Source organism: Saccopteryx leptura, chromosome 3 (assembly GCF_036850995.1).
Source record: "Saccopteryx leptura isolate mSacLep1 chromosome 3, mSacLep1_pri_phased_curated, whole genome shotgun sequence".
Lineage (NCBI taxonomy): Eukaryota > Metazoa > Chordata > Mammalia > Chiroptera > Emballonuridae > Saccopteryx > Saccopteryx leptura.
In genome coordinates, this window is record NC_089505.1 from 252,951,985 (window position 1) to 252,971,357 (window position 19,373).

General features: G+C 46.8%; 1 protein-coding gene across 1 annotated transcript in view; it reads right to left on the bottom strand.

Annotated features, from left to right (window-relative positions):
* Positions 1-17,005: 17,005 nt before the first annotated feature.
* Positions 17,006-19,373, bottom strand: part of SLC1A4 (solute carrier family 1 member 4) — a 38,212-nt gene continuing 35,844 nt past the window's right edge. Inside the window, exon 8 of the mRNA XM_066378146.1 lies at positions 17,006-17,975. Coding sequence (XP_066234243.1) covers positions 17,741-17,975 — 235 coding nt within the window. The 3' untranslated portion in view covers positions 17,006-17,740. The remainder of the gene's footprint in view (positions 17,976-19,373) is intronic.

Here is a 19,373-nt window from a genome sequence, read left to right on the forward strand (position 1 = left end):
ATTTGATTTCCAGCCAGAGCACACAGGAGAAGCACCCATCTGCTTCTCTACCCTTCCCCCTCTTCTTTCCCTCTACAGTATCTCTCTCTTACCCTCCCGCAGCCAAGGCTCCATGGAAGCAATGTTGGCCCCAGGCACTGAGGACAGTTCCATGGCCTCTGTCTCAGGTGCTGCAATGGCTCTGGTTGCAGCAGAGCAACGGCCCAGATGGGCAGAGCATTGCCTCCTGGTGGGCATGCCGGGTGGATCCTGGTCAGGTGCAAGTGGGAGTCTGTCTGCCTGCCTGCCTCCCTGCTTCTCACTTTGGAAAAAAAAAGAAGTGATGCTTCTCATGTCTCTCTCCCTTCCTGTCTGTCCCTATCGGTCACTCTCTCTGTCTTTGCCGCAAAAAAAAAGGAAGAAATTGCTTCTCTTTCCACTCTCTAAAATGAATAAAACAAACAAACAAACAAACAAGTAAAAAGACTAGACTTGCCTGACCAAGGCACATATGGGAGTTGATGCTTTTTTGCTCCCCCCTTCTTCCTCTCTCTTTCTCTCTCTCTCTCTCTCCACTCTCTAAAATAAATTTCAAAAAATAAAGAAATTTAAAAAAAGTATTATCTGTGAAATTTCAAGGTACTTGTTGAAATTAAAACACATTTTTATAAAAGCAGATGAAATATTTTGACTAAAACAAAGAATTTAGGTAAATTTTGTGGAAGGAAAAAACAACCCCAAGTCTTCATTTGTCTATTACACTAAAACATTTGCTCTTTACCTATGAGATATATCTTAAGTGTATCTTTGGTAGTTTCTTAGTTGTCATTAAATATACATTTGCTTGCACATAAAAGCTTGGGGTCATCTTAGGTTCCCCTTGGTATCCAATCTCATCTCATAGCATTTAATCCATAAATTCTACTGATTATCTTTGAATTACCTTAAAAATGCATCTGGAATCCAGCCATATCAGCCCACCCACTGCTACACCAATCCTAGTCACCATGTTCACTCTCCTGAGCTTTGTTTTAGCTTCCTATCTGGTCTTCTACTTCTACCGCTGTCTGTTCCCTATCCGTTAGCTGGGGTGGTTGTAAGAAGACAATCTTATCATCTCTTCCCTGCTCAGAACCCTCAGTGGCTCCTATGACACACCAGTCTTCAGCATGATCCATTTGTCTACACGACCTGGTTCCTGCTTGCCTCTGGGAGCTCATTTCTTCTACTTCTCCCCTCAGCTACTTTGCTCAAATCACATAGCTTTTCTTGCTGCTCTTTAAACACACAATAAATATTTGTTGAATAAATGAAATACAATAGTTTCAGAATTGTAAAGCCAGTGGCCATGGCCACCATCACAGCCACCTGGCCTATGCAGGTTTGCATTAGATTCAGACAGATGGTAATGAAACAACAGAGCCAAGAACTGGTAGGCCATTAGCTTTAATCCTAGCTTGCACCCGGTGGGCAAGTAAAAACACACACTAGGCTTCAAAACCCACTCATTCAGTGCTCACAAAGCTACTGACTTATCCGAGTTTCCTAGAATCAAAGGTTTCTAGCTCACCAGCCTTATTCACTTCTGTTCCCCATCTCCTCCTCTCTGCACAAACTCTGCACAAACTGGCTTCTCCTTCACCATTCTGCCATCTTGGCTGCTTCTCCTCTCCTCCATGTGGCCTTTCTCTGCTCTCCTTTGTCTGCTCTTGCCTATAATGTTAATCTTAGGAACCAAGAGAGCGAGCTCCTGGTCTGCCCTACTTTAGTTTATAGTATAGAAATCAAAACCTTTAATCTAATATACAAACAAGGAAGTCTCTGATACAAAGTCACTTATCTGAGGCATAATGGGATTCCTCATGAGAGTGCACCACCCTACATCAAAAAGGGTGGGAAAGGCTTAGTTTTAAAACTAAGCCTTAGGCTATAAGGATCCCTCCTGTTTACAGTCCGTCCCCCACACCCAATGCAAACTACAGTGTGTCCGTAAAGTCATGGTGCAATTTTGACCGGTCGCAGGAAAGCAACAAAAGACGATAGAAATGTGAAATCTGCACCCAATAAAAGGAAAACCCTCCCAGTTTCTGTAGAATGATGTGGCAGCATGTGCGCATGCGCAGATGATGTAACACCGTGTATACAGCGTAGCAGCCCTTGGCCATGCCAGTTGAAATGTGGACGGTACAGAGGAAAGTTCAGTGTGTTCTGTGGCTCGCTAAATTCGAATCCATGACAAAAGTGCAACGTGAATATCGGCGCGTTTATAACGAAGCGCCACCACATATGAATAACATTACTCGGTGGGATAAGCAGTTGAAGGAAACCGGCAGTTTGGTGGAGAAACCCCGTTCTGGTAGGCCATCAGTCAGTGACGAGTCTGTAGAGGCTATACGGGATAGCTACCTAAGGAGCCCTAAAAAATCTGTGTGTGAGCCCACATCAAACTGCACTGAATAGGTATGAAACTGGGAGAGTTTTTCTTTTATTTGGTGCAGATTTCACATTTCTATCATCTTTTGTTGCTTTCCTGTGACCAGTCAAAAGTGCACCATGACTTTACAGACACACTGTATAAGCAAGCAAACATATACATCATATTTGCAAACTTATTTGACCGACAAGAATCAATGAATGAGTCCTATAATAATTATAATCAATAACAATTAGTATAAACTGTATACTAGTCCAACCCAGAGAGATGCTATTTTACCCAATTGGTCTAAACTGGTGGTTCTCAGCCTTTACCTGGGATCAGAATCCTCTGGGGGGGGGGGGGGGGTTGTTAAAACTCAGATGGCTCGTCCTGTCCTTAGAGTTTCTGATTCAGTAGGTCAGAAATGGGCCTAAAATTTGCATTTCTAGTAAGTTCCTAACAATGCTAATGATGCTGGTCCAGGTGCACACTTTGGCCTAAATATTCTAGCCTGGAAGTCCAACTGACCATTCTGAGCTGACATGTGACAAATTTTGTCCTATTGTTCCTATCTGCTTTTTGAATGAAAAAGATTAAGTGCAGAAACATATGGGGGAAAACCCTGGACCTCGCCACAGGGTGGCCCCCTAGCTCCAGTAATGACTCTGTCAGCCCCCAATTCAAACAGCTTTTGTTATTTGGAGAAGTTCCAAACTATTTTTCTTTAAAAACAAAAAAGTGAATTTTGTTGTAGGACCAGTAGTTTGCTGTTCACAAAAGGCTGTCATGGGACATGTGTGTGGCTTCGTCAGCAATGTAAGAGCCTATGCTTTATTAGAACTCACTACAGTCACAGAAATGGAAACGACTGTTGGGTAGATAAAATATATTATGTTCACTTTGTTAAGATGGCGCTGCCCAAGTGGAAGCCCGTCTCCCAGGTGATGATATTAGTTGCCCTTATGCTTGGAATGGGCGTAATTATATTAATGTGTGTTGGGGCGGGCTGTGGGCAGGCAGGATCCTTGTAGCCTGGGGCTTGGTTTTAGGACTAAGCCTTTCCCACCCTTTTTTTTTTTTTTTAAATTTTTTTAAATTTTTAAATTTTTAAAATTTTTTTTACAGAGACAGAGAGTGAGTCAGAGTGAGGGATAGATAAGGACAGACAGACAGGAACTGAGAGATGAGAAGCATCAATTATTAGTTTTTCATTGATTGCTCTCTCATATGTGCCTTGACTGTGGGGCTGCAGCAGACCAAGTAACCCCTTGCTGGAACCAGCAACCTTGGGTTCAAGCTGGTGGGCTTTTGCTCAAACCAGATGAGCCTGCGCTCAAGCTGGCGACCTCGGGGTCTTGAACCTGGGTCCTCCGCATCCCAGTCCGACGCTCTATCCATTGCGCTACTGCCTGGTCAGGCTTTCCCACCCTTTTTGATGTGGGGTGGACTTTGTATCAGAGACTTCCCTATTTTGTATATAGGATTAAAGATTTTGATTTCTGCACTATAAAGTGGGGCAGACCAGGAGCTTGCTTTCTTGGTTCCTGAGATTAGCATTAAAGGAAAGAGCAGAGAAAGGAGAGCAGAGAGAGGCCACGTGGAGGAGACCAGGAGAAGCAGCCAAGATGGTGGAGTGCTGAAGGAAAAGCCAGTTTGTGCAGAGTTTGTTCAGGGAGAAGGAAGGAGTTGGGGAACAGAGGTGAATAAGTCTGGTGAGCTAGAAACCTTTGATTCTAGGAAAACTTGGATAAGTCAGTGGCTTTGGGAGCCCTGAATGGAAAGGGAAGTGTTTTCCCACTGTATTTCTTTCTTTCTTTTTTTAAAAGATTTTATTTATTTATTTTTTACAGAGTCAGAGAGAGGGATAGATAGAGACAGAGAGAGAGAGAGAGATGAGAAGCATCAATCATCAGTTTTTTGTTGCGACACCTTAGTTGTTCATTGATTGCTTTCTCATATGTGCCTTGACCACAGGCTTTCAGCAGACCGAGTAACCCCTTGCTCAAGCCAGCGACCTTGGGTCCAAGCTGGTGTGCTTTTGCTCAAACCAGATGAGCCCACGCTCAAGCTGGCGGCCTCGGGGTCTCAAACCTGGGTCCTCCGCATCCCAGTCCGACGTTCTATCCACTGCACCACCGCCTGGTCAGGCCCCCTGTGTGTATTTCTTGCCCGCCGGGTACAAGCTAGGATTAAAGCTAATGGCCTACCAGTTTTTGGCTCCGTTGTTTCATTACCATCTGTCTGAATCAAATGCGAACCTACATGGGCCAGGCGGCTGTGATGATGGCCGTGGCTACTGGCTTTACAATAGCCAATATGGAGTTGTGAGGAAGAGCTTAGCCTTTAGCTTAAACCTTAAACTGCGAGGGCTTTGCCAGCTTGTAGTCTCCCGCAGTGGTGGGCAGTAGCAACAAGGGAACTTCTGTTAGTACAGTTCCTTTAGAACTCAGAACTCTTAGATGCATTGTTCATAAAATTCCTACTTGTCGTTCCCTTATACTCAGAAATTCTGTATGCTCCTTACTAATACCCTGTAATCAACACTTTTTGTTGCAGTAATATAAGGTTATAGTAATTAAATATATAGAAATATAGAAAAATATGGAAGATATATAAAAATAATTAGGATATAATATTAAAAGTAATTAAGGAAATTAAATAAAGTTATGCTGTCTGGATAGGAATTAATATAGTGTGGACAGATATGATAAACAGACTGCCTTTTGCGCAGGGCTCAGTTAGTGTGTGTGTGAAGTTACATACAGATAAGAAGTGGCTTGATGTCATAATTCTGTGGGCTTATATAGACAGGAGGCTTCCCTGGGAACAAAGACCTAATATATATGAGAAATTTATTTCTTATAAATCACAATATTGTTCTAGCTCACTGGTTCACAGCCTTGGCTGCATATTAGCATCACCTGGGACTTTTTAAAAAATGTAAATAACCAGGCCCCAAACTAGGCTGATCAAGTCAGAATCTCTGTGGGCATGGCTCAGCCATTTTATCTAAGCTTAGGTGATTCTAAGGAGCCCTTAAGGTTGAGAAGCACAGGTGGGGCTTCCTACTTTGCTCTATTTATTCTTGTGAATATGGCTTTTTCTCCTCTCTCTGCAGGCATCTGAGGATTTAAGATGAAGCCACCACATAGGTTTTTCTAATAAGTAGCATTTGTGGCTGGAGGCCAGCTTCCTGTTCAAAGACCATCGCCCTTTTTTTTTTAATTTTTAATTAATTTATTTATTTATTCATTTTTAAAGAGGAGAGAGAGACAGAGAGGGAGAGAGAGGAGAGAGAGACAGAGAGAGAGAGAAGGGGGGAGGAGCTGGAAGCATCAACTCCCATATGTGCCTTAACCAGGCAAGCCCAGGGTTTCGAACCGGCGACCTCAGTGTTCCAGGTCGACACTTTATCCACTGCGCCACCACAGGTCAGGCAAGACCCACTTCACAGATCAGCTCTGTTGGGGTGGGTGGGAGCTAAACAAAGGTACGAACATCTGAGAGAGGAACAAACTTTCTTCTCCCCTCAAGGTTCTTCTGGCTGGTCTAACAATCAAACAGACATGAGACAGAGAACCAAGAGAAAATAACCAAATTTCATATATACCTGTGTATGGGAACTCTGCGGGCATGAGAGAGCCTGAGACCCACATGCAGGGGAGGTTCTGGGATAGAAAAGGGGGCTGAGGTATATAAGACACCCTGAGCTAGAGATGAGGTAACAGGCCTTGGGGCTTCAAAGGGTCACTGCAGAATGATAAGTAGAGCAGACATTTAGTAAAAGGAAGTTTGCCTTATCTTGTAGATAGCAGTTAAAGGGAAGAGCCAAAGTTTTGTTTAAGCCTTAAGCTGAAATTGCCTTTATCTCAAAGTAATCTGCATATCACTGAGGTACATCTTGGGGTGGCTTGTTCTGAACCCCCACAAATACTAGCAGACAAGGATCACGGAGAGCCGTCTTGGGGTCTCCCTCAGATACGTGTCTTAGTTTGTCTTCCAGCTAGTAAAAATTTCAACCAGCCAACCAGTAAAGCTCAGGCTGCTGTCCTAGAATTAGGATGGCTGAGCCCTCTTTCCTGGCTGAACATTACGGCACAGGTTTTTTTTTTGGTTTTTTTTTTTTACAGGGACAGAGAGAGAGAGTCAGAGAGAGGGATAGTTAGGGCGGACAGACAGACAGGAACGGAGAGAGATGATGTTGGGCAGATAAAATGTATTATGCTCACTTTGTTAAAGATAACACGAGGAAGCCATCGCCCAGGTGATATTAATGTGTGTTGGGGTGGGCTAAAGGCAGGCGGAATCCTTGTAGCCTGGGGCTTGGTTTTGGGATTAAGCCTTTCCTACCCTTTTTGATGTGGGGTGGTGCAATCCAATCATGCCTCAGAAGGTGACTTTGGGTTGGAGACTTCCCTACTTTGTATATTGGATTAAAGGTTGTGAAGCTACACTATAAAATGGGGGCAAAACGGGACTTGGCTCTTGGTTCCTGAGGTTAGCATGAGAGAGCAGAGAGAGTAGAGCCAGCAGCGGGAGGAGGCCACGTGGAGGAGGCCAGGAAAAGCAGCCAAGATGGCGGAGTGCTGAGTGAGATGCCAGTTTGTGTAGAGTTTGTATCTGGGAGAAGGAAGGAGATGGGGAACTGAGGAGAATAAGTCTGGTGAGCTAGAAACCTTTGATTCTAGGAAACTCGGATAAATCAGTAGCTTTGTGAGCACTGAATGTGAGTGGGTTTTGGAGCCCAGTGTGTATTTTTACTTGCCCGCCGGGTGCAAACTAGGATTAAAGACTATGGCCCACCAGCTTTTGGCTCCACTGTTTCTTTACCGACTGTCCGAATCCAATGCGAACCTGCATGGGCCAGGTGGCTGCTGTGATAGTGGCCCTGGCCTTGATTACTGGCTTTACATTTGGCGTAGTCTATGGCAGGATTCGATACAGATCGGCAAGGAGCCTTTGAGCAGTGGAGTAGAGGACTGGCTAGTGTTAGGGTTCCCCATGGCTGTACTTTTGGGGATTGTAGGCTGGCTGACTTTTACAGCCATGCGTGAGGAAACTGAGAGCTCTGTAGAAGAGGCTGCCCAGGACCTGCAAACCGAGCAGCAGAAGGAGCTGGAGCAAACGCAGGAGAAACCGATGCTGACCCTGGAGCTGGAGGAAATGCTGGAGGAGGAGGCCGACCAGGTGTTCGAGATTCGCCTGGAAATGGAGCAAACGCTGGAGGAGGATTCAGAGGTTCGTGAGTTGCAGCTTGCCCTGGATGTTGCAGAGAGCCAGCAGCGGCAGGAGGCCAGGGCTGAGGCTGAGGCTGAAGCTGAGGCCGGGTCCGGAGCTGCAAGGTCTGTGGAGCAGAAGGCGGCGGCAGACGGAGGCTCGAGCCCGGCAGCCAGAGCTGGTGTTTTCAGTCCCTCTTTGGAGGATGAGGAGAATCGGACTGGAGTTGCAATCCGCAGTCTCCAGAAGGTGAAAGCGCAGCTGGAAGGAGCACCTACTTCGGCCCTGGTAGGTCTGCGATTTTGGGAAATAGGGCTGGACATGCTTTCCGGAGCAGAAATGGAAATGCTGACTGCCATTGTCATGTGCCCCTCTTTGGGACAGTGTAAGACCTGCCAGGACGGCAGGAATGAGGGGGGTGGCTGAAGCCTCATGTGTGTGGACTGATTTTCTGGACTACGACCGGAGTGGGCATTGGCTCCTTTGTTGGATTGATTTATGGATTACGGATTTTGGACAATGTGAAATACCCTGATGGGGTTGGGGGGCGGCTTTGCTGGAAGTACTCTCCTGCCCCGGGAAGCTTTTCCCATAGGCCGAGGACATTTTGCGCTTTGGGCAAAGTGCTCAGAGACTGGTGAAGTGTACCTTTGTAATTGTTGAAACTGAATTATTTTTGCTGTTGTAATTTGTGTAATGTTCTAATTTCCTTGCACAGGGATGCCGGTGGTATAGATTGTGGGTAGTAAAGTGAGCATAGGGGTGGATTGTTGGGCAGATAAAATGTATTATGTTCACTTTGTTAAAGATAACACGAGGAAGCCGTCGCCCAGGTGATATTAATGTGTGTTGGGGTGGGCTAAAGGCAGGCGGAATCCTTGTAGCCTGGGGCTTGGTTTTGGGATTAAGCCTTTCCTACCCTTTTTGATGTGGGGTGGTGCAATCCAATCATGCCTCAGAAGGTGACTTTGGGTTGGAGACTTCCCTACTTTGTATATTGGATTAAAGGTTGTGAAGCTACACTATAAAATGGGGGCAAAACGGGACTTGGCTCTTGGTTCCTGAGGTTAGCATGAGAGAGCAGAGAGAGTAGAGCCAGCAGCGGGAGGAGGCCACGTGGAGGAGGCCAGGAAAAGCAGCCAAGATGGCGGAGTGCTGAGTGAGATGCCAGTTTGTGTAGAGTTTGTATCTGGGAGAAGGAAGGAGATGGGGAACTGAGGAGAATAAGTCTGGTGAGCTAGAAACCTTTGATTCTAGGAAACTCGGATAAATCAGTAGCTTTGTGAGCACTGAATGTGATTGGGTTTTGGAGCCCAGTGTGTATTTTTACTTGCCCGCCGGGTGCAAACTAGGATTAAAGACTATGGCCCACCAGCTTTTGGCTCCACTGTTTCTTTACCGACTGTCCGAATCCAATGCGAACCTGCATGGGCCAGGTGGCTGCTGTGATAGTGGTCCTGGCCTTGGCTACTGGCTTTACAGATGAGAAGCATCAATCATCAGTTTTTCGTTCGACACCTTAGTTGTTCATTGATTGCTTTCTCATATGTGTCTTGACCGGGGGCCTTCAGCAGACCGAGTAACCCCTTGCTTGAGCCAGCGACCTTAGGTTCAAGCTGATGAGCTTTGCTCAAGCCAGATGAGCCCGCGCTCAAGCTAGCGACCTCGGGGTCTCGAACCTTGGTCCTCCGCATCCCAGTCCGACACTCTATCCACTGTGCCACCGCCTGGTCAGGCTTACGGCACAGTTTATATGGCTTTCCAGTTTCCATCAAACAATACCAGTGGCAAATGGATTGGGAAAATAGGGAAATACTTTCTTTAGAGCAGGAGTTGGCAAACTTTTCCTATAGTAGACCAGATAGTAAGTTATTTAGGCTTTCTGGGACAAGAGACAAAATCGAGGATACCATGTAGGTTCTTATATAACAGAAGAGAAAACCCTGCCCTGCCCCACCTACTGCATTGTTCTGGGGTGGATTCATCCCTAGTGGTGGGCACGTGTGATGCCCAGGTGCTCTCAGATGGAGGCATTCTCAGAACATAGAGCCACCGGCCTGATGGGGAGGGGCTTGTGGACAGTGGAGGAAGGGCAGTTGGCTACCACAGTCAGTTTCACTCTGCCAGTGTTGCCTAGACCCTAGAGCACAAGTCCAGCCATTTCAACTTGGGCCACTGGCCAGAAGGGAGCAATTCGCTAAGTTGCCAACTCATCAACTGGGATTCCACTCCTTGTCCCCAGCAGTTGCCACTAGCAACGTCCCCAACAAGTTTGTGGTGACCAGCATGGGCCCTGGGCAGGGTCGAGATGTGGCCACTAACCAGGGAGGCTTGGCGGGTGCTGGGAGTGGAGGGAAGAACAGGGGCCAGGGCTGCATATGACTTTCGTGGGCCTCGTACTTTTGCCTTCATGGCCCCTTCCTCCTTTAAAACATATTAAACATTATAGTCTTTAACTGTGTTGATGTATAGACAAATATAATCCAGGACGGATTATATTCTTTTCTTCTGGTTTTAAAATATTTTTGTGGGCCCCTAAAAGGTATTGGGCGCTGCAGGCCCTGTATGTACTGTGCCTACTGGGTAAGTCGGCTCTGACACAGTGGAGGGGGCCGCCCGAGCTTGGTTCCTGGGGCTCACGAGGTTAGTCTTCTGGAACAGTGCCTGAGGGCCATGCAAAAACAGCAGTAGGCTGGACTTGACCTGTGGCCCATGGCTGGCTGACCCGTGCTTGATGACGAAGATGAAATTAGCTGAGAGAATTTCCAGTGGAACTAAAAAAGACATGGTCGCCCAAAGGGACTATAACCACTACAGAGTTAGATCTCCTGCCGGGTCTTGACCCCCAGACTATTTTGTTTTTCCTAATGAAGTATTACTCACTTATGGAAGAGTACATAAGACATATGTGTACATCTTAATAAATTATCACAAAGCAAACGCTCCTTCAGATCAAGAAATAGAACTTGCCAGCACTTCTAGAGTCCCTCTTGTTCCCCTCCCAACCAAGGCCCCCTCTCTCCAGTTGAGGAAGGCGACTGAACTGACTTCTAATACTGTAGGTCAGTGTTGTTGGTATAAACAAAATAATAGTACGTATGGCACTGCACTCTTTGGTGTCTGGCCTCTTTCAGTCATGACCACTGTTGCTCTTGTGTTTCTGGAAGGACTAGATGTAGTGAACCACCAGTCACAGACCCTGGGGTTGCCTTTTTGTCGTGAGATTGATTTTCTTAGATAGGCTTCGCTGGAGGTGAGGAGGGCCTGTGAGCCATCCAACTACTCAGCCCAGGCTGCTCTGCAAACTAGAGAGATAAAAGGTACATTGATCCTACAGAGTGCCTAGTAAAAAACCCAGATGCCCTGTGACAGGAATGCTAGCGTCAGGAAAACCAATCAGAGCAGCAAGGTTGATTAAGGAGATTCCTCTTGACCTCAAATCAAACCTATGGCCTCTGAGACTCATTAGCCTCCACCTATTAAAAAGAAAAAAAATTATAGGGCAGACATGTTTGAGTGTGAGTCAAGTCTTTTAACTGCAGCTTCCCTCCGGAGTTCAGGGCTGTGCTCTGCACAACTCCAGGGGCATCACTGAGAATACAGCACGAATGGCGCTTCACGTGGAAGTGCACAGCGCAGGCAGCAGCTGGGAGCAGAAGCAGTTGCCTGGATCCAGACCACATTTTAACTTAGCATGTGCTCTAGATACATAGACCTTCATCATGTACTGTTTAGGGAGGAGGCTCTTCAAATGATTTAAATGTTCTGGCTAACCCTTTGATCAGAAATCCTTTTTTTTTTTCTTTCTCTGGCCCAACAAGCTAAAAATGATTGAGTCAGTATTTAATGATGATTATTTTTTTTAAATTATTTATTCATTTTTTATAGAGGGGGGAGAGAGAGAGAGAGAGAGAGAGAGAGAGAGAGAGAGAGAAGGTGGGGGGGGGAGCAGGAAGCATCAATTCCCATATGTGGGAGCCGGGGTTTTGAACCGGCAACCTCAGGGTTCCAGGTTGACGCTTTATGCACTGCGCCACCACAGGCCAGGCTGAAGATGATCTTATAGGCTCTCCTTTGGGTGTGAGAAGCTCTTTTTGGGAGAATGAGTATAGTGGGAAGGTGGGCTGTGATTATTTTTCAAACATCAATTCTCTTTATCTGGGATGTACCTATAAAAGGAAACAACTAGATACAGCTATGAGGTGTTCATATTAGGCAAAGCCATAGAGACAGAGTGGATTAGTGGTTACCAGGGTTCTGGATTTCTTTTTGGGATGATGAAAGTCTTTTGAAACTAGGCTGTGGTGGTAGTTGCACAACTCTAAATATACTAAAAACCACTGGATTATACATTTTCCCTTATTATTCATTTACTTAAAATTTTTTTTAACTGAATTGTGAATTATCCATTTTAGAAGGTGACTTTTATGGTGTGTGGATTATATCTCAGTAAAGTTATCCAAAAGAAGTGAAGAGATGCTGAATCTTTACTGACCTCAGGACACCCCTGAAACTATCTTTTCAAGGGAGGAACACTTCTGAGCTTTATGCATGATCATCTTTCTCCCTCTCTAAACACAGAGCCTGGGACAGCTGTAACCTAAGACCTGAGGCAGGTTCATCTGTTACAAACCACCCTAAGAATCCCAAACCTCTCAGTCCTGGGTCTTCCTCCAAATAATCCTAAATCAGCTAAAATCCAGCCCAACACTGATATATTGTTCCTAAAACAAAAGATTTGGCTTTGAGACCCTGATTTGATAAATGTTAGGATACTCGGTTCCAACTCTGTGAAAAGATGAAAAGCAACCAGTCAGGACTCATTGCTTTGTCCTTGAAGAGGGGGAAGTTTTGTTTTTTTCCTTTTCACTATGTACTCTTGCTCACCGAGAGCCCAAGTAAAGGGGCCTGCAGGGGGAGGGCCCTGAGATTGGGAGGCAGACCAGGACCCCATACCCTACCTGCTGTTGCCTCCCGAGTGTGATAAGTAGGGGTTGAACTAGGGCCAGGAGAGCAAATTCTTCTCCAGAAAGTTGGGTATCTGGGAGCTGCCTGCATCCTGAATGGCAACCAGGGAGGATACAGCTGGAGAGAGGACAGCTTGAGTGGAGGGCTTCTTTTGTGAATAAGGACATTCAAGGGCATCCTGACAATTGTTTATAAGGCCCGATTCCTTTTTAAGCAGTTGCCCAATATTTTTAGAACAAATGCTGAAAATGGGCCATTCCCACATTACATAGGCACGGATCAGCAGAGTACCCCAGGAGTCGAAATACAATCTTCCTCTCTATCTCTCTAAGAGGAAAGGGGATCAAACATGAACATGCTACTTGCTGGGTCTGAACGCAGAGGGACACAGGTTGGTTAGGAAACTTTCCTGTCATTCTGTGTGTGATTTGAGAACCAGTGCAGACAGGACATGTTCCATGTACCAGGCACCTTTCTGAGCACCTTTTTTTTTTTTGTATTTTTCTGAAGTTGGAAACAGGGAGGCAGTCAAACAGACTCCCGCATGCGCCTGGCTGGGATCCACCCCTCATGCCCACCAGGAGGCGATGCTCTGCCCATCTGGGGTGTTGCTCTGTTGCGACCAGAGCCATTCTAGCGCCTGAGGCAGAGGCCATGGAGCCATCCTCAGTGCCGGGGCCAACTTTGCTCCAATGGAGCCTTGGCTGCGGGAGGGGAAGAGAGAGACAGAGAGGAAGGAGAGGGGTAGGGGTAGAGAAGCAGATGGACGCTTCTCCTGTGCCCTGGCCGGGAATCGAACCCAGGACTCCTGCATGCCAGGCTGACGCTCTAACACTGAGCCAACCAGCCAGGGCCTCTGAGCACTTTATATATAGTAACTCCTCTGTTCTTCACAGTAGCCTATGCCATTGGTACCATTATTATCCCCATTTTAAAGATGAGGAGACTGAGGCACAGAGAGACTGTTGTGCCCAGGATCACAAGCAAGCAAGTGGCAAAGCTGGGACTGGACCCCACAGTGCTTGCTTCTCCTTACTGCATGGTTTATGCTATTCACAGATGTCACTGGAAGTTTCTCTGAACAGGCTCAGGTGACCCCATGGATCACCTTACTGCACACCTGGAAGAGGCAGCTTATAGAATCGCTCCTATTGATACGGCTATGTGAAAACTGAACCACTGAGGACAGTGTCAGCCTCCAAACACTCTCCCTAACAATCAGGGCAGCCACGCTCCACGGTGGGAAACTAAGTTTCATGAGTAACAGGCCCCATCAGGCCCTTGATCTGGGCGAACTCCCTCATTCCTGGGCCTTGCCCAGAAATTAAAACCAGTTTCTGTATAATATGAAGAGCTGGGAAAGTCCAGAAGATGAGGACTTGATTGTTCAGAAGCCCCAGGGAATAAAAATGACGCTTCTGTGTGAGTTTATAGCAGGGGTTGGGAACCTATGGCTTGCGAGCCAGATGTGGCTCTTTTGATGGCTGCATCTGGCTCACAGACAAATCTTTAATTAAAAAAAAATGTTAAAAATATAAAACATTCTCATGTATTAAATCCATTCATTTCCTACTGCTCATGTTCATGGTTGCGGGTGGCTGGAGCCAATCACAGCTGTCCTCTGGGACAACACCAAATTTTTATTGGATAATGCATAACGTACACGGGTCGTTGTATGGCTCTCATGGAATTACATTTTAAAATATGTGGTGTTCATGGCTCTCTCAGCCAAAAGGGTTCCAGACCCCTGGTTTATAGGATTATCATATTATAAGAGGCTCCTAAATTCCCTAATTGTGCATAAACATGGTGTCACTGGCAATGGGATTATATAAAAGAATGGGGTGGGTGTGGCGGTGACCATGGTAGAGGCATGAGCAATTTGCCTGATGCAGGGATTTTCTGAATAATTCTATGGAGCTTGGCTCTTGGCTTATAGTAGATGCTCAGTTAAGGCCTGTTGACCTAGTTGTCCTAACAAGACTTACTTTGTGGAGGTATGTGGCCAAATTGCTCACTTGTTGAACGGGAGGCACCCAGAAGCAGCTGGACATCACCAGCTGCAAGGCAAATCTGTGCTGGGCCCACAGTAGCTTTGCCCACCTGAGCAGGCCTATCCTGCCTCAGGGGGTCGTGACGGCTAAAAGCTAGAAAAAAATAAATCAACTGAATCACCCACAGGCCATTTCCTAGTAAGAGCTCTACTAGTGTATGCCCTTTCAAAACAAAAGAAAGGAATAAAGGAACATGTAGATCCCAGTAGAAATACTGTATTCATTTTTGAAGACTGCTATGTTTAAGGCAAATGTCACATATACTAAACAGTTAGAGATGAACAGCACTCGAACAGTATTTAAGACTGTGTTACAAGGGAATAGTGGGGGAAGACAGCTTCAGGCAATGAGGAAGTGGGATTTCCCCAGCTGGGTCACTCCTGGTCTGATTCCTCCTGTGGTCTGAGGGACAGGGAGAGAATCGGCACCTTCTCCCTCCTGGGGGAGGGGAGTGGTCGCCATCGGACTGTGTGTGGAAGAACCTTCTTGAGGCCCCGGCACTCTCCGACTGCATGTCCAGGTCCAGCACGGACAATGTGCGGTCACTGGGTCTTACTACCCAGCTCTGATTTCCACATTTTGTGAAATTCACCATTAGAAACAGGAAAATCAGAATACCAAAGCCACACAACTTGCAGTTAGTTCACCTCTATCCAAACTCAGACTTGCTTGTATTGGAGCCAAAACTATATATCTATACACATATACACATACACATATATATACATATACACACATATATATGTGCATACACACACACATGTATATATATACACATATATATGTGCATACACTCACACACACACATGTATATATATACACATATATATATGTGCATACACTCACACACACATATATACATATACACACATATATATGTGCATACACACACACACACACATATATATACATATACACATATATATATGTGCATACACTCACACACATATGTGGAAGGGGGAAAAGATGAAATATACTAAAGCCTGAAAAGCAGTGAACGTTCATTTTCAGTTTGAAATCACTGTGATTATCTTTCCCTTTGAAAACAAGCGGAGCAGCAGTTCTAGCCAGAGGGTCAAGGTTTCCAGGAACCTCTCAGCTCAGTTGCTGGCCACTCCAGGCTTCACAGGAGATGGGAGTGGCTTAGCTGGCTTACAGATTTGGAGGAAGCTGGGTCATCTCTGGGTCCCATGGCTCTCCCCCACCCCACCCCTTCTGACTTTAAAATGGAGGAACTTGAGTGTTTCTGTCCCATCCACCCATACTCATTGCAATGGGACACACATCATAATGGCGTGTTCCCTTCTGTAGGGTCCGAGTGACAGCAAAACCGTAGCAACAGGGAAAACAAAGGAATGAATGAGGGTGAGAGTTTGGGAGCTTTGATGACCCGATGTGGGGTGGCAGAAATGGTGCCTGGGTCGGGGAGTCACAGCAACGTTGGGTACCATGAAATGCAGTAAAAGGTGAGGTGGCTAATCTGTGAACACTTGAAGGACATCAGGAAGAGCCTGCCTTCGATGCTATCAAGGGACTACAAACAGAAGGAATGGCATAAAAGTGGCTACTGCACACAGAGAACAAAGGCCTGCTCATAAAAGCTGTCTCCACCGGGAGATGGAGGCCTCTGTGGAGAAAGGCGTCACTTAGGTAAAAATAAGAGGAGCAGAGGGGTGTTCGCACTTGAGAGCCAAGAAGTGAAATGGTTGTCTTCACAGATTCACTCAGTTTGCCTCACCAAGCCCCTCTGAGGTAGGTAAGAGGCAGGTGACATCAGTCCCATTTTATAAACGGGGTCAAGTGAGGCCTCAGGACTCGCTGCAGGTCACCCCGTGATCTACACCAACGGCCACAGTGACACAGCAGTCTTGTGCCTTTGAGGCCTTCCCTGTCACTGGCTACACTGGTCTTCTCTATAAAGACCCCTCACGTGGTCCAACCAAGCCAGGAGGGGCCTGGAGGAACGTGGACTTAGAATTTTAAACTCTGACGTACTGGCAGGAAAGAAAACCAAGTCTGGAAAGTCGGCTAAAGCCAGGGGGGCTGGGACCTGCGAAAGGGAGCCCACCTAGTTAGTGAGTGGGTTTGCATTTTTTTAACTTGTATTTATTTATTTATTTTATTTTTGCCAGAATATTTTGTAGCATTTTAGGGAGGGTCTAGTTGAATTAAAATAATAGATTGATAAACCAACCAGGGTCTTGAATGTGATGACCATATACCTCCCCAAATCAGAATGGACAGGAGGAAAGCTACAGTGTTGTCAGAGCCCAGGTCACAGAAGCTAAGAACTTCCCCAGGCCTGGGATAAGAATGAGGACAACTGTCGTGTGTGTGTGTGTGTGTGTGTGTGTGTGTGTGTGTGCGTGTGCGTGTGTGTGTGTATGTGTGTGTGTCCTGTACTGGTTAGGTTGCTTCCTGTCCCCCTGTAGGCTGCATTCACCCTCCTTTTTTTGACCTCAGACTTTACATTGTTTACTTAATGCCACTGACCAGAGAACCCAGCAGCGCTACCATGTCGGGAGTATTTCTAACTTGACAACATACAGCACCTCCAGCCCAGCAGCAACCCTTGAACCAGAAGCCAGTCACACATGGTTGTAGCACAAACTCTTAACACCTTGAGACCCAGCTCAGCGAATTCCAGCCGAGGCTAAGAATTTGGAAAGTTTTCCAATTACTATGGCACCCAAGGCAATGTGACAGATGACTAACCCCACTAGGTTTGCCTGGAAAGTACCCAATGCAGAGTGACTGGGAGCAATAAAGCGCACATCTGCATTTTCCCAAGCTTTGACCACTAGGTCCCTGCAAACCTGTTGTTTCCCCGAGTCTGGCGGCTCGAGGGAATGTTTCAAATAGAGCCTGGTTGCACCTAGACAGGGATCAAGCTGAAAGTCAGAGTGTCCTCGTCCTCAGGAACCAGTTCTGGTTGGGAAGCCTGATGCCTCTGCTGAGAAGTGATCCTCAAACTGGTGATTGAGCCAACGCATTGCCCAGGAGGCTAAAGTCCATGAGGGTGGTGGGCGGCGCCTGGTGTCCAGTGGTGTCTAGAATCGACGGGGCAGGTACCGCTGCTGGCAGGCAAGCCCGAAGCCCAGCCTCATCACAGAACAGACTCCTTGGATTCTAGTTCCGGGGCGCTGGCAGCAGAGCAAGCGGGGTTCTGGTGTGTCACCAGCGGTGACGTCTCCTCTTCTGACTTGCAGTTGGGGATGGCTTCCACTTTCACCTCGCTCAGTTCCTGCTCCCCTTTCTTCACTGCCTTCTGATTCAGGTAGTGGAGAATGCCCGCACCCAGGGCGTCCCCCTCCACATTTACCACGGTGGTGGTACGGTCCCTGGTGGGGAAAAAAGGAGTAGGCGTTACAGCCAACGCCACCGGGAGCTGGGGGGGCCGGATCACAGGAGGCTGAGGCCATGGGGAAGCTGCAACCCCGAGGAGCCTGCTGGGTCTCGGAGAGCATGCTGCTAAGGGTACAAGGCCTTGCTTTACTCTAAATTGATTCCTTTAAATATTTTGTTCTCTTATGAAAGTAATATATTCTCATTGTAGAAAACCTGGGAAAAAAGAGATAAGTATAAAGAAGAAAACAAAAGTCACCCACCCACACTTCCCAACTGAGTGAATCAGTACCAATATTTTGATCGTTTTCTTATAGTCTACCTCCTGGGCAGGTATGTTGGGTATAACAGACACCATTATCTAAAATCACACATAACTGGGATGGATGACAGTGTAGATCTGCTCTTGTGTCCAGCTTTCCTCCTAACTCACTTCAACATTGCATCTCTGCTGAACATCAATCTTCACATGCACGCCATGGCTGCTGGCAACACCACCTCATGGCAAATAGCACTGTCCTTTCCAGAAGCTTGTTTACCCATAGATTAAGCAAATAACCATCTTCTCTTCCTGTAAGCTCAGAGGATGTACTGTGCCCATTTTTTAAATTAAATTAAATTAAATTTTTTTTTGTATTTTTCCGAAGTTGGAAACGGGGAGGCAGTCAGAGAGACTCCTGCAAGCGCCCGACCAGGATCTACCCGGTATGCCCACCAGGGGGCGATGCTCTGCCCATGTTGGGGCATTGCTCTGCCACAATCAGAGCCATTCTAGTGCCCGGGCAAACTTGGCTCCAATGGAGCCTTGGCAGTGGGAGGGGAAGAGAGAGACAGAGAGGAAGGAGAGGGGGAGGGGTGGAGAAGCAGATGGGCACTTCTCCTGTGTGCCCTGGCCGGGAATCGAACCCGGGACTCCTGCACGCCAGGCCGACGCTCTACCACTGAGCCAACCGGCCAGGGCCTTACTGTGCCCATTTTTGAACAGATGGAAAAAAATGTGAACTTGCTTGAGGGCACTGCTGTGGAACCAGGGGCCGGAGGGAGGTGGAGGGCTCTTGTGACTTCAGGTCTCTACTGGGAAACTCATCTGGTGCCCTATTTCCCTGTTCCTGGCTGAGCACCTCTTAAATGCTTGCTTTCTCCATGTGGATGGGCAAGGAGATGGACTGCTGACCCCTGACCCTCCACTCTGGTTCAGTCCAACTCACCAGCTCAGGGGCTGAGTTCCCTCTGATAAGTTCTCTGGACAATGCAGGTCTTGGCTGCACATTTCACCCTCATTGCTCTGAGGAGCCATAAGGATTCTGAGGAGCCCCTTCAAGTTTCCGGGGCTTAAGAGAGAAGGTTGGAGGCCTGACCAGGTGGTGGTGCAGTGGATAGAGTGTTAGACTGGG